Below are 23377 nucleotides of genomic sequence, written 5' to 3' on the forward strand. Positions count from 1 at the left end.
TCATACAAATAAAGACAATTATTTCATTTTCAAGTAATTTAGCAGCAAAGGGGTAGGAGTATAATTCAAATCCAGAGATGAAGCAAGGAATTCAGAAGGATAAAAGATAAGATCTCTGGAGCCTGCAATGACCTATCCGCAGATGCCCGTAGTGCTACTGAAGATAGGCTCGTCACCACCCAGCCCCGTGTCACCTTTCTTTTGGAATATGTGTGACCTCTCCTTTGGCCTTCACAGTGTGCAACCAGGAGTATCTGATGAAATATGCTACTTAGAGGACATGCACACTTAAGCCAGAATATCCCCTGAGGCACGCTTATGTCTTGCATATTTATTGAAGGGCACTACGAAGTCTCTTCATTTCCCAAATGAACCTTACGATCAGTTAAAATGGCGGAATATCCACAGGCTGATGAGAAAACAAAATCCTCTGGTCTCTCTGATCATGTGGTTCATCTGCACAAAGATGCATCATCCTGCCACCTTTAGTCCCACACTGGTTTCCAGCTGTCCTCAGAGCAAGGAAGACAATATGGCCTCCAGCCAATTTTCTGATGTCACGTCTTCAACTTGGCCCCCATGGTTTTCCAACCAAAACAACGTTTCCTGAAGACTACTGAAGCAAAACCAAGAATAATGGAAAGTTTATGTCTGGTTGTTTTTAAAATTTATTTGAGGAACACAAAAAAGTGTATCTGAGTGATTTTTTTTAAAAACAAGTTTTTAATTCATCATATGCTGCCTCACCACTCCATACGTAGTCTAAAAGATGGTTCAAACACATCTGCTGATTTCTAGACAAATTAAGATCACTGAATTTGATATAAGAATATATGAAGTTTCTTCTTGAGAGGCGATGGGCACCCACAATCATTTGCTCAGAACCACCCACACACCCCTTCCCTCCCCTCCCTGCACTCTTGCCCTCCCTACCCCCTCCCCCAATCCGGTGACCCATAACACACACCTGGGAGACAGTTGGCTGGGGTGATCTGATTTTTGGAATTGTTCTTTTGTTTGTTACCTGCAAAACACTAACTGGCCTTTTTAGGATGAAATCTCAGTATTGGCCTCATTGAAGTCATGCTCTAGTCAACAGAGCTACAAATACTAAACAGTTAAGCAAACAAAGCAAAATCAACTTCTGCTTTCCATATTTCCTAGGCGAGACTGGGGCTTTTGAAGAAATCTCATGAAAAAAGACAAAAGTGAGAAATTAAAAGGATTCTAGCTGTCAAAAGAGAAACTCACAATTTCATTCCGTTTGTTCCATGGAGCAGAGAACTGGTATAAAAGGAAATGAATTTTTAGGTGGCCACGTGGGTCCTACCCTAACAACGAAAGTGTTTTGTTAAAACCACCATAAAAGTAAAAATGAAGCTAATTGCCAGTGTTCTTTAGGATTTTACAAATGAGATGTTCCAGGTCGGAGCGACTGTTTCCTTCAGTTGCAGGCGCTTTCCCACGAGAGCCTTCAGGCTGTGGGGAGAGAAAGCCACGCTCAATCTCGCTTACCCGTAAGGACCAAGATTCCACTGCGTGTACGTATTTTAAGACTTGCCCCGATTCACCGCCCCAGTACTGGAGCTTTCAAGGCGAGATGTGCCTGCACAGGAAGCAGTTTTCGATTCTTTTTCACAACCCACACCAGAACAAAGAAGCTATCAGCAGGAGGGGAAAGCTACTGCATGCCAAACCTGTGAGGAAAACCCTTAATGCCCAAGAGCAACTACATATTTTTACAACTCCACAGATTTTGTTTTTAAAAATTAAGCTACTCATAGTAGTAAAAAGTCGATTTTTTTGCATGATAGAGGAGTGTAAATAAAGTTCCATAAATCAGTATACATGTTTACAAGGCAGTAATTTTTAAAAGACAAAAACAAAAGCCGCGGGGATCCTAAGTGGATATGTAACTAAATCCACTCCAGGTCAGATATTGTAAGAACAAGTCTTAAATACGTAATAGCAATGGTCAGAATGGAAAGAAGAAAGTGAACGGTAGCAATGCTGGCAGGCAGGGCTGTCCTCCACATTTCTCCTAGAAGGGCCAGAGGAGGGGGGAAAGCACAATTCTGACGGCTATTTTCACGCTTCGGCATCTCAGAGCTTCACCTAAGGCAGGGAAAGCTAGCCCACACACTGCTCTGCTCATTACTGTCGCTAAAGAATGTTTTGGGAATGACAGGGTCCCTCCTCCAGGGCCAGGCTGGGTGCAGGAGAAACCCACTCTCCCAAGGAGGCTGGCTTAGGGAGGAGGGAGTTTGGCTGAGTCAGTGAGCCGGTGGCCTCTGAGGTTCTGGCTTTCAAGTCTGGCGGCTGCTGAGGACCTGAGGGGATTCCAGACGCCTCAACTGTGGGTTCTGTTGGTTAAAAAATGCTAGCACTTCAGTCATTTAAAAAAGCCAAACCTTCTCCTCCTCTCCCCCACCCAACTGTAGGAAAGGAGAAACTCATTAAGCAATTATTTTTAGGTTTCCGCAGTGCTACTGAAGTTCAATCGAATGTAAAACCTGACAGCCCCAAATTGTTAGGATTATCTCAAGGGACCCTGAATTAGATGTCAAAGGCTGACATAAACTGAAATGAGCTGGACTCGAGCTGTTGGCTCAGCCTTGCCACACCAACAGTCATTTCCGTTTTGTTCCACCTGGAGTGGTCCCATGCCACCCCCTCGAGGAGAGCACTGGGCAGCAGCAGGGTGGCTGTTTTCTGGGAAGCCACTGGTTTTGCCATTTGCTTCCAGAATCACACAGACTATAACAAACTTTACATTAAACACTGTTTAGTCCTGAGTAGGGTGAAAGCCCATGGAAGAGGGGGCCGAGTTCATCAGGGCTCTTCCCTCCTTGGCGTGGTGTCATACGTGGCCTCCGGCTTTCTCTTCCATCGCTTGCCCCTCTGGTTCTTTTTCACGGCTGACGACCCCTTCTATAGTCTTCTTGCCCACTGCCTTACTGGCCTCTTCCTGAGGAAAAAATAAGAAATCAAGAGGGTCAGAGGAGCAAGGAACTGAAACACTGAAGGAATTCCTGGCTCCTCCTGACAGGCCGTCAGGTGTGAAACCGGGACGCGACGACCTTACTGGGGTTGCCCGGCCGGGGAAGTCAGGACAGTGCTGCCAACAGTTGAGGGGGGCAGCTTTCACTTTTCCTGGGTGGAGGGGACCCAGGAAAAACTGGGCTGGGAGCGGGCGGTGAACTCAGGACCAGAGTACAACTCTGCTGTGGGGAGGCGGGCAAAGTAAAGGGTATGATAGCAGGGCTTCCCCATCACAGCCCATCCCTGGCAAAATGGGAAGTCTCAACAAAGACGTACTATCTGAAAAAAATACCTGATGTGCTTGACTTTTTTTTTATTATATATTTTTTTAATGTGTATTCATTTTTGAGAGAGAGAGACAGCATGAGCAGGGGAGGGGCAGAGAGAGGGAGACACAGAATCTGAAGCGGGCTCCAGGCTCCGAGCTGTCAGCACAGAGCCCGATGTGGGGCTCAAACCCACAAACTGTGAGATCATGACCTGAGCTGAAGTCCAGATGGTTAACCGACTGAGCCACCCAGACGCCCCTTGACTTTTAAAAAATAATAAACTTTAGAACGTCTCTAGGGAACTTATTTTCCTCATTTCTTTCACGGATGTGTCAGTGCCTCACAACTCTTGTGTCTGGTGAGTAGAACAGCCCTGTTCTACTTCCAGATCCAAACCAGTCTCAGATAAGATCGGGTATCATTCTCCCCATTCTTGCATCTCCTGGGTTGTCTACCTGTCCTTGTGTCCCTTTTTTTTAATGTTTCTCTTGAGAGAGAGAAAGAGAGAGTTCTGCACATACCTTTGCATCCTGCTCTGCAAACTTCTTGAACATGTTGGCATATATCCTGCGGTCCCGCTCATTGTGCTCCTTTGCCTTTTTCTGGCACATGGAAATCTGTAGTCGCGCTGCCTTATTCTGGGGATTAACTTCCAACACTTTCTCAAAGTCGCCCTTGGCCGACTCAAACTCGTTCATGAGCAGCTGGGCTTCCCCCCTTCTGTACAAGCCCTTCTCGTTGGCACTGTCTAGTCCAAGGGCCTAGGGACAGAGGTCTACTTTTTAGAAAGGGTGAATGTAACTTGTGTGCTTTGAAGAAATTCACTATTCAACTTACCAAAGCTTCTTGGCCAAGAGAATTGGAAAAAGCATATTGAAGAGATGGGGCTCAAGGTAATTAAACACTACCGATCAAAATCCAACTAACTATGCCCACGTTAACTTCTGTATTCGATACAATTTCTATAAAGATTCCAAGGGGGCTTTGGAGGAGGCTCTTGAGAAATTCATTTTAAAATTCAATGGAAGAAGTAAATGCCCAAGAATGGCTGAGAAAATTTTGGGAAAACAAAAATAATGAGAGGGGACTTGACCTACAACAGAAAAAAATACACTCTGAAACCACTGAAGAGTTTGACTGCCAGTCTGTGCGCAAAGAGGTCAGCAGAACAGAACAAAGCAGAAGCAGATTTATGTGTATGTACATTAAAAGATTTAACAGTGATAAAGGTGGGAATGTAAATCGGTAGGGAAAGGACTAACTTTGCAATAAATGGAGCTGAGACACTGGCTATGAACATGGAAAATGAGAATGAAGTTGTTACACCACATCAAAACACAAAAGATTCTAGACCACGTATACCTATATGCAAAAACAAACCTCACCAAAATATAACACGGTTTACTTTTAATTCGTTTTTTAAAAGGCATACCTAGGTAGAGTAGGTTTTGCAAGGACCAAACAGAATTATTTTTATTATCTTAGGGTAGGGAAGAGCTTTCTCATTTGAAAGGACAGATTCGACTAAGTAAATATTTAAAACTTTCCTCGCAAGTGAGGAGAACAAGGTCCCTATAGTCAGATAAAGGGTTAGCAGTAATAATGTACAGACTGCCTCAGTCAATATGAAACAGACAAATCATCTAGTTGGAGGATTTGAATAGGCAATTCATAGAAAAAATGCAAATGGCTAATGATGAAAAGATGGATAATTTCATTAGGAACCAAGAAACAAAAATGAAAATTTTTTGTTGCCAATAACATTGACAAAAAACCCCCATGGATAATATCTAATAATCCTGTATTTTTCTTTATTTTGAGAGAGAAAGGCAGGGAAGGGGCAGAGAGAGAGGAGAGAGAGAATCCCAAGCAGGCTTCATGCTGTCAACATGGAACCCATGAGGGTTGGGGCCTGAACTCACGAACGATGAGATCATGACCTGAGCTGAGGAGCTCAGGAGTCGGATGCTTAAATGGCTGAGCTACCCAGGGGCCCCTCAATAACCTGTTTTTTGACTCCATATTCCATTCCTAGAAATTTAGCCTGTAGAAACAATGCTGAAAGTATACCTAAGTGACCTCTATGTAAGCAGCTCAACTCTATCATACTCAAGTCCTGAAAGGCTGAAGTTGAGTCTGTTCTTAGTAAATTGAGCATGAGGAGTTCTATGTCCAATCTGATACCAGATGCCATAGATTTAAGGAAGGTCATGGATGAAAAAAATTTTAACAAAACTTTTCTTCACGGTGTATTATCATCTAGGCATCAGAAAAGTCTGACTATAGTTGTATTGTTTCTGAATTTCCCAATTCATAAGGAGAAACAAAGAATCCCAAGGAAACAAATACAACAAAGCAAAATGAAACACCATCCACCCCTTGGCTAAAAAGAAGCAAAGTACGAAGACCAAGTATGAAAACGGAGAGAAAGACAGGGACTATGGAAAGTCCAGTTCACATGCAGACACCCTTTACCTTATCACAGCATTCAACAGCTTTGGTGTATTCTCTAAGCTTCAGGTAGCACATGGCCAGGTTCAGGAAGGCAGCCAGCAGAAACGATTCAGAAGCTTTAGATTCCTTCTCTGATAAGCCATATTCCATCTCTAACCAGGACACGATCTTCCCATATTGAATCACTGCCTGCATGTACTTGCCTCCCTAGGAGGAAAAAAAGCTAGGGATTACTTGTTGCACAGGGTCTGGAGGGGGTACAAAAGAAATATAAATTCAGGCCTCCCTGAGAAAACCAAATCCTCAAAATGAAAACAGCCCCCTCATACAAACTATGGTATTTGATCATTTCCTTTTGCTCTTAGGAGATGGGTATCCAGGCCCCTTTCCCCATTCTTTTTGCAGGGCCAGTGACCTGGGAGCTGATTCGGGACAGTGTGCTATAGAATGCTGTTCTCCAGCACGAAGGGGACAGCTCTCCCAGCAGGACGGCATCAAGGCTTTGGGTTACATTCTGGGTGCTAGTATTTCTCAGACTTTCAGAAGGTTGGGGAGTAGTTTTAGAGTAGATCACTAGTTTACATGAAGGGAAATTACTCTTCCCTTTTCTCCTGAGAAGAAGCACTCCACAGTAGACTACATTCTGGCAAGTGCCAGTCACAAACACAGCAAATCTTAGTTATCTAAACTAGGAGTAGGCAAACTTTTTCTGTAAAGGGGCAGATAAAAAACATTTTAGGCTTTGCAGGCTGAACAATCTGTTGCAACTCTGTCAAGAATAGTGCAAAAGCAGCTACAGACAATATATAAATACACTCGATCCCTGAATAACACAGGGGTTGGGGTGCTGACTCCCCATGTGGTTAGAAATCTGTGTATATTTATCTTTTAAGTGATTTAATTATTTTATGTATTCGTTTTTCTCATCATGACAAGTATACTCTTTAATCCCCATCACCTATTTCACCCATCCCCCTACCTACTACCTCTCCTCTGACAACCATCAGTTTGTTCTCTACGGTGAAGTGTCTGCTTCTTGGTCTTTTTCCCCATTTGCTCACTTGTTTTGTTTCTTAAATTCCACATTTGAGTGAAATCATATGGTATCTGTCTCTCTCTGGCCTTATTTCGCTTAGCTATACTCTCCAGTTCTACCTACACTGTTGAAAATTGCAAGATTTCATTCATTTTTTAAATGGCTGAATAACACACATATACATACACGCCACTTCTTTTTTTTTTTTTTTAATTTTTTTTTCAACGTTTTTTATTTATTTTTGGGACAGAGAGAGACAGAGCATGAACGGGGGAGGGGCAGAGAGAGAGGGAGACACAGAATCGGAAACAGGTTCCAGCCTCCGAGCCATCGGCCCAGAGCCTGACGCAGGGCTCGAACTCACGGACCGCGAGATCGTGACCTGGCTGAAGTCGGAGGCTTAACCGACTGCGCCACCCAGGCGCCCCAGCCACTTCTTTATTCATTCATGTATCGATGGACACTTGGGCTGCTTCCATTGGCTACTGCAGATAATGCTGTTATAAACACAGGGATGCAGGTGTCCCTCTGAATTAGTGTTTTTGTATTTTGGCGGGGGGAAATACCCAGTAGTGCGATTACTGGATCATAGGGTAGTTCTATTTTTAACTTTTTGAGGAACCTCCATACTGCTTTCCACAGTGGTTGCACCAGTTTGCACTCCCAACAACAGTGCGGGAGGGTTCCTTTTTCTCTACACCTTCCCCAACATTTGTTGTTTCTTGTATTGTTGATTTCAGCCATTCTGGTAGGTGTGAGGTGATGTATCATTGTAGTTTTGATTTGCATCTCCCTGATGAGTGTGTATAACTCCTGACTCTCCCAAAACCTAACTACAAATAGTCTACTGTTGATTGGAAGTCTTATTTTTAGAGAGAGTGAGTGGGCAGAGAAGAGCAGAGAGAGAGAGAGAGAGAGAGAGAGAGAGAGAGGGAGGGAGAGGGAGGATCTTAAGCAGGCTCCACGCTTAGCATAGAGCCCAATGCTAGTCTCAATCCCATGACCCCGGGACCATGACCTGAGCTGAAATCAAGAGTCAGGTGCTCAGCCGAATGAGCCACCCAGGTGCCCCACTGGTTGTTCAACACATTTTCCACGTTATTTGTACTATATACAGTATTCTTACAAAACAAGCTCACAACAAGCAAAAGTTATTTGGGAAATCATAAAATACATTTATGATGCTGAATTTATTTTAAAAAAGTCTGTATATAAGTGGACCAGTGTAGTTCAAACCCATGTTGTTCAAGGATCACTTGTAAATGTGTGTGGCTGTGTCCTGGTAGAATATTACTAAAACAGGCTGTAGTTCGCTGACCTCTGATCTACACACAACGGAAATACAGAGCTGAATAGCAGCATCCAATATAAATAACTATGAGACATAAATCACATAGATGTCAGCTAACTACATGAGAAAAATCTTTAATATACTGTTGCTCTAGTGATTATAATTTTAACAACTGTGAATAACAACTGTAGAGTTAATTCATGTGAGTTAACTATATGCTCTATACAAGAAATTATGGGGCTGAGATGACATGTTCACTGCCATTTTAAGGTGAAAGAAAGAAGTGACAGCCGGTAAGCACACAAATAAAATGGGAGCACAGGTGAGGAGTCACCTCTGCGGGAGGTGACTCTTAAAATGGAAAGCAGAGGACACGTCCTACCAGACCTGTAGCCAGACCCCTGAGGATTTTAGATCCAGTGTCTGACCCACCAACAGTATTCAGATCATGTCACTAGGATCCACCAGTCAAAGCAGTGTGTGCATCTCAATGTGGAGCTGTCTCCCCACGTGCACTCCAAAGCTCACCCAATGACTAAGAGAAAAATCACAGAGCAGATCTACGAGCATGTTCCTGTTAAAAAGGACTTCAAGTGGCTGGCATAAGACATGAGCTCCACCTGTAGAAAGAAGCCCTGATGTTGAATTTTAGTGATGAGGATGGAGTAGAGCAGTTCCCCGCGGAAGGCCTACATCCGAAAGCAATGAAGGTTACATTCCCCCCCCCCCCCCCACCCCTTGAACATCCCTCTTCACCAGTGACTTGTTTAGGAACAGAAGACCTACAGAGCTCACAAGTTCTGCTGTAGAAGGGCAGTGCAAAAGAATTCCGAAGTGCTTTGAAGAAACAGTGTATTAGAATCGAAGTCTATTATCCTCTGTGCCTCAAAAATTTGTGATCTGGGTTATTTATAAGAATAGGAAACCAGGTCCTCTCAGAGTAAATGCTGAATTTTTTTTAGGAAATTAGATTGTATGTGCTATGGACTGAACTGTGTGCCCCCCACCCCCATTCACATGGTGAGGGCCTATCTCCAACGCAATGGTAGCTGGAGATGGGGCCTTTGGGAGGTGATCAGGCCTAAACGGGGTCCCGAGGGCGAGGCCCTCACAATGGACTTCATCCCTTTGTAAGAGACACCAGAGAACTTGCTTCCTCTTCCGCCCATGCTGTCTGTAAGCACCTAGGATAGTTCATCCGAGCACACAGCGAGGAGGAGTGCTCTCACACACACCAGCCCTGCTGGAACTTTGAACTTAAGAGTTGCACTCTCTGGAACTGTGACAGACAAACTGTTGTCTCCATCACCCAGACTATGCTGTTTTATTATGGCAGCCCAAGGTAATGAAGAGAACACTAACATCCTGTCAGAGCCTTAGACCCACTATTCCTTTTTTGGGACACTACACAAAAGTCCTCATGAGGGACCGGGTTTGTCATTTCTTTCCGTCACTGTCTTTTCTTTTGTGGATGGTGAGCAATCTGAGGACAGGAAGCGTGTCTCATCCCTTTGGAATATCCAAAGATACTGAGCACAAACAGGCCCTGAGGAGGGGTGTGCTGAACAAATGTTAAGGTCAAAGACAGAAGTCTGGAATCAAAATGTTCTCTATGGTTGACAGCAAAAACGGAGAGGTGGGTCGAAATGAAAGGTTATCATTTCATTCAGATTAGGTAAGAAGGACATGTATTTTCCCTGTTATGCTTAGTTTCTTCTTCTTCCTCCTTCTCAAATGTACCTATTACCTTTTCTGACGATCTCCTAGTATATTGTTATGGGCCCATAACAATGGAAAGAAAAAGGCCAGGGATGACAGTGACCCAGAGCTTATCATTGCGGTAGGTTCTAAATAATCAGAATGGTACAAGGCTGTGGTTTCAAACAAAAAATCATACACACACACACACACACACACACATACAAAACCCCAAAAAACCAAAACCAAAGGAAAAAAACCCCCCAAACCCCACAGAGTAACAGACCTCACAATGGTTTCTTTACATTTATATAGCATTTTAACTTCTTGAAAGCTCTTTCATCTGTATATCACTTATAATTTTTAGAGCTCAACTTCTGACAACAAAAATCTTGTTTTGTGGTATTACTACTTCTAATGTACGAAAACAAGAGTTTTTCAGCTGGGGGTGATTTGCCCCCTGGGGGACATCTGGCAATGTTTAGAGACACTTTTTAGTTGTCACAACCGCAGGGGGGTGTGTGTGCTACTGGCATCCAGTGGGTAGAAACCAGGGATGTCACTAAACATCCCACGATGCACATGACAGCCTCTCGGCAAAACAGAACAGCTCCAAATGTCAGCAGTGCCAAGATTGAGAAATCCTATACTAAGTGAATGAAAGGAGAAGAAAGGGAGGGTGAAGACTTCTTAGGAGTTTTGTTTTTTTTTTTTTTTACCCTAAAACCCTAGAATTCTAGATGACCTGTTACTAAATCACAGCGTTGGTTTTTTTGGTTCAGCTAAGTCAAAACACAGCAAAGCCTGGTTTGTCTGAAAAGGGCTCAGCAGTCAATCCTTAACTAGCTTGCCTGAGAAATGCTTCTTTTCCCCGAAGGAGCACAAGGGGGCGCAAGAACCCCGTATCACTGCAGTGTCCTCAGACTTCCTGCTCTGCCTCCAAGTCAGAAAAGAGAACCACTAAACCAAGTAGGATAGTTAATGCTCTGGTCTTGCAGAACCCTATTCAGCTATGAGGGCAAATATCATGTCTGTTTAATTGGCCTGCACAATGGCATGCTGTTATCTGTTATTTCCGGAGCCTCTCCTGCCTTTCTTCTCTTTAGTGTTCAGGGGTTGATATGAGGGGTTTACAATCTAAACAGCAAAATTACTCCCATTTTAAAACTGAGTGCAGTTCAACTGCACAAAGGGGAGAAATTTACCCACTGATGTGTAAACCAAACCAAGAGGTCAACAAAAATGGAGCCGTAATGTACCAGATGGCATGAAATGTAGATTTTTATTTCACCCCATCTCTGCTCTCACCCACACATCTGGACTCTGTGCATGTGCACAACGTGCCAAGTCAAACACTCTGGAAAGATGAGGCCCAGGAGGGCAGTGTGGCAGATTGAAACCTGCCCTGAAATTTTAAAAGACAGTGTGTACAGGAAACTACCTACCATTCTGAAGTCTTACATCTAAAACGAGGATCGCTGCTGGGATCTTTTACCTATAATTATGAAGGTGCCTCCAGGGAAGTTTCTAGTAGTACAAAATGTTCAGAGACATTCTGGGAGAAAAGTCTTAGGTCAGTGGTTCTGAACCTTCCATTAATTTTCCCCCAACAGACTAATGTTTTGACAGATTTTGTCTATCAAATTGCATGTTAAAAATAATATGTTCCATATGTGTGACCGCTGATCCAGATTTTATCCAAAGATCAGTAATTTTAAAAGGGTTCACAATATTATGAAATACACAAACCACTACTGCAACTGTGATGCCTAGAAGTGACAAAGTTAAGTCTGTACGGGCACTGGAGCACTGCTTTCTGCTACCGATCACGGACTCTGGCCATCTCTCTGTATATGTTTAGGATACAGCTATACAACACATGGCTTTGCCACATTATTTCATCACCAATAATGTTCCCCAAAGTTCTGAGTCATCAGCAACCAATTAGAGCTTCTGAACAGCTGAGCTGTATTACTACACAGAGTTGATAGAGTTCTGTTCAACATGGCGAAAACTTCAACTCCTCCATCCCCAAACTATTAATATTCTATTTAGAAGTTGCAGGAAATATAAAAAATACAATAAGGACTTTTACAGACCTCCAGGTACACAGGAAACACCATTTAGGACCTATGGTCCCAAGGGATTTTACAAAAATTATTTCATTCCAGTGTATTGTGTATTTGAGTCTACAAATTACTCATGTGGAATTTTACTTGAATAGCTTAGAAGTATCCAATGTATTTCAATTAGAATTAAAAAAAAAAAACAAGTCAAACTTGCTCTCAAGAGTTTCAAAACTCACAGAATTTTAGGGCTAGAAACAAACTTGGGGATCATCTAATCTAACTCTATGTATGACTTTTCACACATGAAAATAACCTCTTTGGACCTTAAACGCCTTTAAACCATTTTGAGCCATAAAGCCTGGCTTTCCCCATTTGGAGCTCAATCCACCATTCCCCAATGCTTTCTGGTGATTGACACGTTATTTTAGTCTATCTAATAAATGGCTATAAATTAATGCAAATAATTATATATTACCTAAATCAACAGATTTCACATTTAGCTATAACCCACAGCAAGAAATATGTTTTCAGTTATGGTCCAGAATCCACTCACACACAACAAATTTTATGATACAAAATTTGTCTTTACTACATTAATGCAATACACTTCCCCTAAATTGGGACCATGACCCAATAATGGGTCTGTTCTTACAGTACGGAAAACAAGGAGCACACGTGTTGCCCTCTGGCTGTGTGAATTCTGTGTTGATTATACACGGTCTCACATAATTCTGTAGTTGTTTCACTGGGGTTAACCTTGCTTCCCCTCCCTCCAGACAAGGTTGTCCGTGCAACAGCATGTCTTAGAGCAGCCGCTCCAGTAAGACTGGCTGAAGTACATTTATGTATCACCGTTTTAGACGGCTGAAAACATCATCTACTTTTTTTGCTCATGGACTGCAGTCCATGAAAAAAAGGAAAAAAAAAGAAGAAGAAAGAAGAAGAAGAAACCTTGACAAAAACTCCATTCTTTCACTTTCTGCTTGACGTGGAGAAGATGCTTTGCTGGGGCTGGTGAAGCAATGGGCAGAACATTCTGGTTAGAACTGAATCAAGTGCTGTTTCTTTTTCTCTCTTATCTGGGGGTTTAAGATCTAAGTGAGAAAGTAACACATTCCTAGATATTACAAGAATGGACTTTGGAGAAGCAACTGATAACAAATATCATGCAGGAGTTTCTCAAGATTCCTCACAAAACCAATGGCAGGATCATCCTGGCCACTGGAAGAAATTAATATTCTCCTCCTGCCAGTTTCTTCTGGAATCTGCAATTTCACTTTCCTTTTGTCACATGCCTTAGCGGCTTCACCAAGAGAGTAGTAGAAAGGAAAATGATGGGGAACTTATCTCTATGAATTCTCACTTGCTACCAGTTATTCCATTCATTCTTTGCTTCATTCCACAAACACTTACTGAGTGCCAACTACATCCCAAACAAGATGCCTTAGGTCCTGGGTGATGATACACTGGTGGGTGGACAAGCCAGACCTGGTCTGCCTTTATGGAGGGTTACAAGCTAGGGTAGGATGTGTGAAAGAGGCATCTGTATTCCTTTTGTCACATTAATTCATTCCTTCTCACCATTTCTACACTGAAAATGACAGACTTGTAAAAATTCAGGCTTATCCTTACCCAGAAGTGTACTGACAGAATTCAGAGTAGGGATTATCAGCACAATTCACTGACACTTCAATAAATTCTTTGAGACGGAAAAGATTATACGAGGACTCACACACCTTGAAGTACACAGTTCCCTTCTCTTTGACAATGGCAGCCTGCTCCAGTTTTTCTTTGGTGTCCATCTCCCAGGATTCTTTGGCCTGTTGTGTAAATTTGTAACAATGGTTAGATGAAGAGAGAAGGAAAAAGTATCAGCTGATGCCTGTAAGAACAGACGGCAGCTACTTCTAGGACACCCATGCCTCAAAACACACTGGCTTTTAAAACTAAGTGCTATTGCCAGTTCACCGCTGGGTTAGAACTCACTTTCCATGATGACTAAGCTGCAGTGTGACCCATGTTGCTCAAGGAGGAGCAAGACAAAAATACAAGTGAGCAAGCTAGGCTGTTGTGTGCTGTTAAAGAGCATCTTCAGAGCTGTCCGGTGAGGACACACAGCAAAACCTGGCGTCCCTCCTCTCCCCTCCTGCACACTTCACCAGTAAACTGCCATTACAATTTCAGCAAACTGTTTCTCTCTAGCCTCTGTCGACTCTAAAATGGGAACACTATGGTAGTCAAGTCACGGCTGTATATTCACAGAGAATTTTTAAAATTCCAGATCACGTAGTTGTCTTTCGACTCTGAAACCTCTTTGGACCAGCAGATAAACTAAAGCTTCCAAACTGTATCAACTTGCAGACGTATACCTGGGGGACTGAAGGAAAACATAACAGGGAGGGTAAAGCTGATGCAGAATTATCTCAAAGCCATAAACCAATGATTTTATGACCATCTGCTATTTTGTATTGTGTGTATTATTGCTCTCCACCACTAGAGCTATGAATCCAGGGACAACCGCACTGTCATTATGAACAGCTAGATTTAAAGGGACCATAAAGAGTCAACAGAACAATCTGGGATCCTTTAAAAGGGAAAAGGAAAAAGGCTGTGTCAGTGCTACTGACTACATAGGAACTATGAAACTTCAGTGAGTAACTGTAAAATTCTATTCAGAAAACAATTAGTGATGTATTCCTGCTGCCACCCACCTCACCAAGTGAATGACGAGAGTTACTAGTCTTTCTGGTTTTTAACAACTTAGCTCTTTTACTTAAAAAAAGTCTTCTGTGGTTTTTAACAACTTAGCTCTTTTACTTAAAATTCTAGTCACAAGGGCTCTTTGCATTTTTACACCGAGTTCTGTCTTTATGGAGTATAAATGTATTAATACTACGAGGCAGAGAACTAAATCCCGTTGCTTTTTCCAACAACATCACACTCTCGTGTGGTTTCAAGCGTACGCAGCAGTGCTGCATGGAACATGCTCCTGGAGCGGTGAGCGTGCAGGGGCTCGTTACAGCACAACACAGTGAGAATACTCCGCGACAAGCAATGTCCACACAGCCGGGGGTTGGAAGGGGCTGTGGGTTACTTGACTAAAATGGAAATAGGAAAGCCAAAGGTCTATATAATCACATGCTAAAGATTATTTTCTCTCTTTAATAATAAAAAAACTTTGTGCTATGAAGATAGTTTTGGAGGATCAGTGCTGAGCTGGAAGGCCTTCAGGAGAAGTGACCTGACAAGAAGTGATGGTCACGACAGGAGCACGTGCTTGTTGTGGGGGTATGGTGGGTGGGGGGTACGATCAGGAACATCGCCGTTGGGGGCGAATCCCAAAGCAGTCTGCTCTGACTTTCTAGGTCCAAAGTTACAGCCCTCCAGGACAACAGTTTCCTTTTGGAGTCTAATGAAACATAAACAGTTACATTTCCAGTCCACAGCTTAACGTACAGAACACGGAGGCAGCACTGTGGGAATAAAAAGGGCACACGAAATGCAGTTCTTGGGGCTTTCAGGGAAGAGTGGGGCCTTGGTGATGCAAAGGGGACTTGGCCGGACACGGTAGCTAGTGCAGACATATGTGGTGGATGCGTCTGGTGAGGCTGCTGCCGGGAGCCTCCAGAGGTGGGTCTGAGATAGAAACACGTTCGAGGAGGCACGCTGTTTCCGGAACCCAAGGCAACGGACAACCTCTCTTTTTTAGACATGGACAGGTGGGAAAAGAGAAGGCCGCAGGGTGAACAGGTTTGTCTCTTGTGTCCCTTGTCACACAGCCTGGGGGCCCACAAAGCCTTGCCTTTTGGATTACAACTTGGAGCCACGTGAAGGCCTCTTCACAACTCCCGGGAAGGGTACGGTCCGTTCAGCACTGGAGCACTGCACCCCACGCCCCCAAGGAGCTGCTTGGCAGAATGTGAACCTTTTTGTCTTCAACCCAGGAAAAAAAGTACAAAAAGAACAAGTCTAGGAACAAATAAGGGAACAAGTCTTGGATTCTACCCAAAAAAAGTTAAAAAAAAAAAAAAAAAAAAAAAAGGCTGACACATAGGAACAAAATCAGAACACTGAGCTCCTTAGCTGTAGATGAGCCGTGCGGTATCGGCGCTCCCGGGGCCTTGTCTGAGACCAGAGACAAACTTCAGTCACGAAAAGCACCGCATGCGAATAAATGCCATCTCCATCCACACCACCTGACAGGAGAAGTAACTTCTAGAAAGCGCATGGAGAAAACATCCACCATGACTTCGGAGAAGCTGGTATTTTCTCACCTTTTCGAAGCTCTTCAGTGTAACTTCATATATCAGCTCCGCATTAGGCTCAATGCCAAACTTAGGCTTCCCTGCCTCTCCAAAACCATATCTGAAATGGAGAGTAGAACAACAAAACTTTAAACAAACTGCTGTATTTCCAGGCACTTCCTCTGGTATTCTGAGGCAGCACGTTAGCACGGGGCTGCACACTTCACATACCACAGACCCCGCAGACAGACCAGATGTTGACCAGAAGCTACAGTGCCACGTATCACTGCCGTGTTGAAGAAACCGGGCTCGATTTAGCTTTCTTTCCTCCTTCCCAATCACACGTAATGTAACACCTGTGCTCCTTGGGGAAGCTTGCTTGATGGGATTTTAAACGTCACTGCCTTTTTCTCTCTGCTTGATTTTATATCTAGTTCTTTTTATAAAATAGCCATAGTTTGGCCATCAGGACTCTTCCCCGAAGCTTTATCAGCAGGAGGACAGAGAAGACAGGCACTGTAATTGTTACAACCTTGCTCGTCAGAGGCTATGTTTAATAAGCTTTTCACTTTAAAGTACGGTCTCCTTCCGGCAGTAGCACTTCCAGTCAGATAAACGGGGGGAAGGCTCACACATCGGGAAGGAAATTCATCCTCCCAGTGTTTCTGCAAGACATTTAAAAAGCACACCAGAACACAGAAAAGATATAACAAATGTATAATCAAAAGGAACAGCCTAGCAAGCTCTAATACATCATTAGGAGAAATCCTCTCATAGTTCTGTGGCTATCACACTGGAAAACACTGTACCTTTTAGCCAAAACTTACTAAAGAAAATAAGGATATATAAATTGTTTTCTGTTTCATTTTGAGATCACATCCAAAGCATTCAAGAACATCCTAGAATGGAAGTTCTGGTGGTGTTTGGTCTGTCGGGTCCAACGGTTTTCCCAGCATTTAGTACATACAACACACGGCATATTATCAAAGTGTTCACTGAGATATATTGTGTTCCCATCTGTTTCACGCCAAACTACTCTTTTTTTTTTTTAAGATTTATTTTTTTAAATGTTTGTTTATTTTTGAGAGAGAGCAGGCAGAGAGAGAGAGACGAAGAGAGAATCCCAACCAGGCTCCGCACTGTCAGTGCAAGGGCTTGACGCAGGGCCCGATCTCATGCACCATGAGATCATGACCTGAGCTGAAATCAAGGGTTGGATGCTTAACTGACCAAGCCACCCAGGTGCCCCTCAAGCCAAACTACTCTTAAGTATATGGAATTGTACTGCAAACCTTCAGGCTATGGGTTGAAAGATGCCAAAACCAGGTCGATGCTAATACTTCTAATTTTCTCTGGGGTAAAAAGACTAGAGTTGGAACACTCATATTTTGCTGTTCACATCATTTTCTTTACCCCTTGCCTGAATTTTTCAGGAAGAAAATGCTTACTCACCTCCACTATTACACAAGAAAATGAAAGCTGGAGCCAGAGAGAGGCACAGAGACACAAAGAGAGCTGGTAGGAATGGGGCGTGGTAGTTTTAATAGCAGGGCAAAGGGTATCTTCAGCTAAGAAATCAAAGAGGACATAATTATCAGTGGCCAATTTTAGGTAGTCGTGACTAGTTCTCTACTTCAAGCTCTTAGACCCGTAGATCTCCTATTTTGTTTCTACCATCTGGCAAATAATGGAATAATCTTTGCTGGGAACCAGGTGGGTGGGGGAGTCCTTGCTGACCATGCTTGCTGAGCCCTGTGCTAAACGGGTACATACCCAGCACAGTCTGACACCTGCCCTAGACCAGTGGCTCTCAATAGGGGTGATTTGAACCTCCCCCCCCCCCCCCACTTCCACCCCCTGGGATAGCAGGCAGTGTCGAGAGGTTTTGGGTTTGCCACAACTAGGGGACTACTACTAGTGGGCAGAGGCCAGGGACACTGCAGAATGTCCTAGAATGACAGAGCAGCCGCCACAACCAAGAAATACCTGGCTCCAAATGTCAGCCGTGCTGAGCATGAGACAAGCTGCCTTAGAGGAACTCACAGACAGAAGTCTCAAGGCTGGGGGTCGGGGAGATGCGGGTTGGGTCAAGGAAGGCATCAAACTGCCCTGAGTTATCATCAATGGGATTAAAGACAACTGAAGGAGGGTATTATTTCTGCAGTCTCTCCTGGGTTCAAAAGAAGAGGTTCTGTGAAGATTTATGTGGAGAACACCAGCACGGGGAGGCCTAGGCTCACACCAAACTATGCTGGGAGCATCTAACCCGACCTTCCATGTTACACAGAAAGCTGTCTGACTTATGCCAGATCAGCCTGGGCAAGGAAGGACCCGGGGCACACATCTTCCTCTGACTGAAAGAACACCACGAGTGGGATTCCAGGACTTAACCCAAGGACAAGATGGGCTACAGTAGCAGAAGGAATCTGGGAGTAATGTTCTTGAATGAACAGTTGCAGACAGCAGAGATACAAACAATGATTACCAGTGGCCAGTAAGGCTTTATGGGCATAGAAGAAGCACTTGTACCCTAAATGCTTACAAACTAAGGCTCAGAGAGACATGCTTCCAGACAGTCACACAAAGAGGCAGTAGCAGAGCCATGACTTCAATTCAGACCCCATGTGTCCCCAGAAAACTGTTTATTTTTTAACCCGGACTGCCTCATAATTAAACATTATGGCTCCTGGCAGCCTGTGTTTTTGTCGGGGGTTGGTGCAGGACAGAAACATAAGGAAAGGGAGGGGAAAAATTGGAACCAGCCATATTTTACTTAAAATGAAAAAGAAGCATCGGTCAGTATTGAAAACAATATAAAAGATACCGTCCCACTGAGGAAAAGAAAATGGGTTCTTTGGAAGTGTTTTATGAATTTACTGTGAAAACATCCTGCCAAGGAGTCTATCAGAGTCACAGAGAGGTGCGCCCTGAGTGTCTTCTGGAGAATGACACGCAGAGGACAGAGAAGAAATACGGAGCATGTATGTACAGTAGCCACATTTACAGCAACACTGGGACACGGTGTTCTGCGGTAAGTGGGGATCCGGACAAGGACACTCACCGTGTGCACACGCCTGGTGCGTGCGGACTGGCTACATACGTGGGTAATGTTACATAGTGCACGCGTGGATGGTCTTGTTCTGCAGAGTGGGCACCTCATGGGACTCTACATACTAACCAGCATCTCAGAAAACAGCACGTTCTTTTCTAACTACGCTAAATTATTTCCATAAAACTATGGAAAAGCTTTTAGACCTAGACATTTATGAAAATTTGATTACTTTTATGATTGAAGATTTGAAAAATCTACCCTATGTTAAAACAGGGTTGCCTTGGGGCGCCTGGGTGGCTCAGTCGGTTAAGCGTCCGACATCAGCTCAGGTCACGATCTCGTAGTCCGTGAGTTCGAGCCCCGCATCGGGCTCTGGGCTGATGGCTTAGAGCCTGGAGCCTGCTTCCGATTCTGTGTCTCCCTCTCTCTCTGCCCCTCCCCCATTCATGCTCTGTCTCTCTCTGTCTCAAAAATAAATAAAAACGTTAAAAAAATATTAAAAAAACAAACAGGGTCGCCTTTTCCTTGTGGTCTTGAGGGTAAAACCGCATAGAAAAAGTCACCACAATAGCAGTAACAGCTAATATACTGAGAGTTTACATTTGTCAGGCACTTTGCAACGTTCTTTACATGCAATACCTCATTTAGACCTCCACAACTTTATGAAATAGATATGGTTATCCCCATTTTACAGAAGGGGAAACTGAGACTGAGGAGTGTTAAGTGACTTGCACAAGTGGACCTAGATGACACGGGGCATGGCAAGGTTTAACCACTAATGATACGACAAACAATTTAAACGTGCAAGGAACCATTTGCATTAGTAAATATAAGGACAATTTGTTTCTCTTTGCCACTAAACTTGAGACATCGGCCCCCCAAATTGTCTTGTCAGCTAGGTTAAAATGTAACAAACTGACTCATACAATATTATATGCCTCCATGTACGCAGAATTATCCTCAGGGAGCTTAAATCTCAAAGCATACAGTGGGACATAAACGCCATTCTCTTTATGTGAGTCTAGGACTATAATTTTAGAATGCTAGATTAAAAATAATTAGATATTACCTGGATATGGAGGAGACAGCCTCCTCTATTTTCCTTATAGAATGACAGAAATAAGTTCACCTAAGTGTGAACTACAAATATAGAATAAATGTAAATAAAACACACTAAAGTAGGAACAGAATAGTGGAAAAAGAACGATAGAGAAAAAGAAGGTATTAAATGAAAGGTGCCTCCGTGAAGGTTCTAAAAGGGTTCAAGGTGTAGAGCGTTTGCAGGCATGGCCAGAACCTCACCCGGGAAACAGGATTATGGCTCGAGAGTTAGGGCAAGGGGGGGATATGCTGCTGGGCTAGCACTGAGGCTACACAAAGGCCAGCAGGCGTATAAAAGGCACAATTCTACCTACTGCTAAGTGCAGGTCATTCGGATTGTCAATAACCCCAGATCCTAGTGACTGAAATCCAAGGAGCCAAGAGGGAGGAGACTGGAGATAAGCTGATGCACTTTCATGCAAACAGAATCAAAACACCCTGCTTTCTCTCAAGGGTCCATTTATCAAGATAGAAGGGTTAGATTCGTGGTATAATTTTAGGTCTAAAAATAATACCAAACATGTTTTCACAAGAGAGACTGCTAGTGTCTGACAGTTCTAAGCTGGGAAGTGCTAATGGATATCCTTATGATGGGAAAAATTTAGGCAAAAATGAGTCATCTCCGCTGCCTTTAGATCCAGGAAGAACACTGTTTTTTCACCCCAGGGACTCTGTATAAGAACAGGTGGCACAAATTCAAGTAGTAATAAGTCATCCAAATGCTTCTACTTCCACCCCTCACATGTTTTACTGCCTCCCACTTAATTTGGAGAAAAGGAAAGAGGGGGCAAGAGAATCACGTGACAAGGGCCAACAGCTTCCTGTCTCGGCAATATGGCAGGCAAACCAATAAACAGCAAAATGGCCTGTCAGTCCTATCCTTGACACACAACAATCACGGAAACAGCCTCGCAAATCTTTGGTATTACAAGGCCCATTAATTCCCTCCATGATCATATAGCCCGATTCAATTGTTACCACTGTTAGCATGAACTTTACTGAAAACACTAAAACACTGATTGAAAAAGCAAGTGTATCCTGGTTTTTTTTTAATTAAAATATAGTTGACTTACAGTGTTTCAGGTGTACAGCATAGTGATTTGACAATTCCACACGTTACACTAAGCTCACCATAAGTGCAGTTACCATCCATTATCATACAATACTAGCACAGTATTATTTACTATATTCCCTATGCTGTATTTTGCATCCCTATGACTTGTAACCATAAGTTTGTACCTGTTAATTCCCCCTTCACCTCTTTCACCTAACCTCCCACCCCTGGCAACCACCAGTTTGTTCTCCGTATCTATGATTCTGTCTCTGTTTTGTTTGCTCATTTGTTCTGTTTTTTATATTTCACATATAAGTAAAATCATATGGTATTTGTCTTTCTGTCTGCCTTCTTTCACTTAGCGTAACGCCCCCTAGGTCTATCCATGTTGTCACAAATATAAAACACTGATGAAAGAAATCGAAGATGACACAAATGGAAAGATATATCATGCTTATGGACTGCAGGTATTATATTGTTAAAATGTCCACACAACCCAAAGCAATCTACAGATTCAACGCAATCTCTATCAAAATACCAACAGCATTTTTACAGAACTGGAACACACAAAATGTGGACCCACAGAAGACCCTGCACGACCAAAGCAACCCTGAGAAAGAAGAACAAAGCTAGAGGTATCACAATCCAAGATTTCAAGACACACTACAAACTGTGATAAGCAAAACAGTATGACACTGGCACAAAACAGACACATAAATCAATGGAACAAGATATAAAGCCCAGAAATAAACCCACACTTACATGGTCAATTAATCCATGCCAAAGGATGTAAGGATATATAATGGGGAAAAGACAGTCTTCAGTAAATGGTGTTGGGAAAACTGACCAGCTACATGCAAAAGAATGAAAGTGGACCACTTTTTTTTTTTAATGTTTATTTGAGAGAGAGAGAGAGAGAGAGAGAGAGAGAGACAAAGTGCGAGTGGATGAGGGGCAGAGAGAGAGGCAAACACAGAATCCATAGCAGGCTCCAGGCTCTGAGCTGTCAGCACAGAGCCCGATGCGGGCCTCAAACCCAAGAGATATGAGATAATGACCTGAGCCAAAGTTGGACACTCAAATGACTGGGCCACCCAGGCGCCCCGAAAGTGGACCACTTTCTTATACCACTAGCACCACACACACACACACACACACACACACACACACACACACACAAATCCCTGTCCTTTAGATAACTTCACTATGTACTGAACTGATATGCTGCTTACCGTGGTCCAAGATATAAAATACACTGTTCTTCCCGCTGCATTTTCTCCAGGGCTTTGTCAATTCCAATTGGAATGTCATGGTCTTCTCCTTCCCCAACGATGAATACCACATCTCTACAATCAAACATCCTTCCATTATAGCGGCCTTCCAGGTGGACTGAGGGAGAGGAGACAGGTCAGTCAACAAAGCTGCTCCACAGGACTGGTTAATTTAGGGAAGTGATAAATGATGATTTCCCCTTTCTCATTTCATCAAGAGACAAATGGGTATGTCTTGTTGACACTTAGTCTACTGAGTCTGAAAATTTAAGAGCCATCCTATTTCTAAGTTTAAACTTATACTTACCAGGAACTGTATCAATACAATAGCTTAGTGGATAATAAAACAAAGTGGAAACACAGGTTTAAATTAAACCTACCATATGAGACTTCCTCACCTATAATACAGGATCAAGAAATAGAATATTTAATAGATAACTATCAAGGTGCCACAAATTTAATTATCAACTATATAAGGGATTAAACATTTATAACTCCATCTTGACTTCAGAGGCTTAGATGAAAAACAACTAAACGGCTATTTCCCCAAAGCTATACAAAGGTTAACTGAATAAAAAAAAGCTCTTTTTTTTTTTTTTAAAAAAAGAGTCTTAATCTCATTCACAAATATGTTTGAGTAAAAACAGAAAACCCAAAGCCAACATTATCAGTAACTGTATCATAGCTATATCCCTTAGTGGAGTGATAAATGTAAAGTGTGAAAGGAATCATTAGTCTACTATAACTTCATAAATCAAATTACTTAACCACCTCTTCTGAAATGTTAAAAGATCAA

At 43.0% G+C, this 23377-nt stretch overlaps 1 protein-coding gene across 7 annotated transcripts in view; it reads right to left on the reverse strand.

Annotated features, from left to right (window-relative positions):
• Positions 1-644: 644 nt before the first annotated feature.
• The window catches only part of FKBP5 (FKBP prolyl isomerase 5), a 121432-nt gene continuing 98699 nt past the window's right edge, over positions 645-23377 (reverse strand). For all 7 annotated transcript variants that reach the window (XM_058733686.1, XM_058733687.1, XM_058733692.1 and 4 more), the window contains 6 exons: positions 22543-22699; positions 16134-16224; positions 13596-13679; positions 5787-5972; positions 3833-4072; positions 645-2968 (listed from right to left, as the gene is read on the reverse strand). In XM_058733686.1, the coding sequence (XP_058589669.1) occupies positions 2861-2968; positions 3833-4072; positions 5787-5972; positions 13596-13679; positions 16134-16224; positions 22543-22699 (866 nt within the window). In that variant the 3' untranslated portion in view covers positions 645-2860. The remainder of the gene's footprint in view (positions 2969-3832; positions 4073-5786; positions 5973-13595; positions 13680-16133; positions 16225-22542; positions 22700-23377) is intronic.

Source organism: Neofelis nebulosa, chromosome 6 (genome assembly GCF_028018385.1).
Source record: "Neofelis nebulosa isolate mNeoNeb1 chromosome 6, mNeoNeb1.pri, whole genome shotgun sequence".
NCBI lineage: Eukaryota > Metazoa > Chordata > Mammalia > Carnivora > Felidae > Neofelis > Neofelis nebulosa.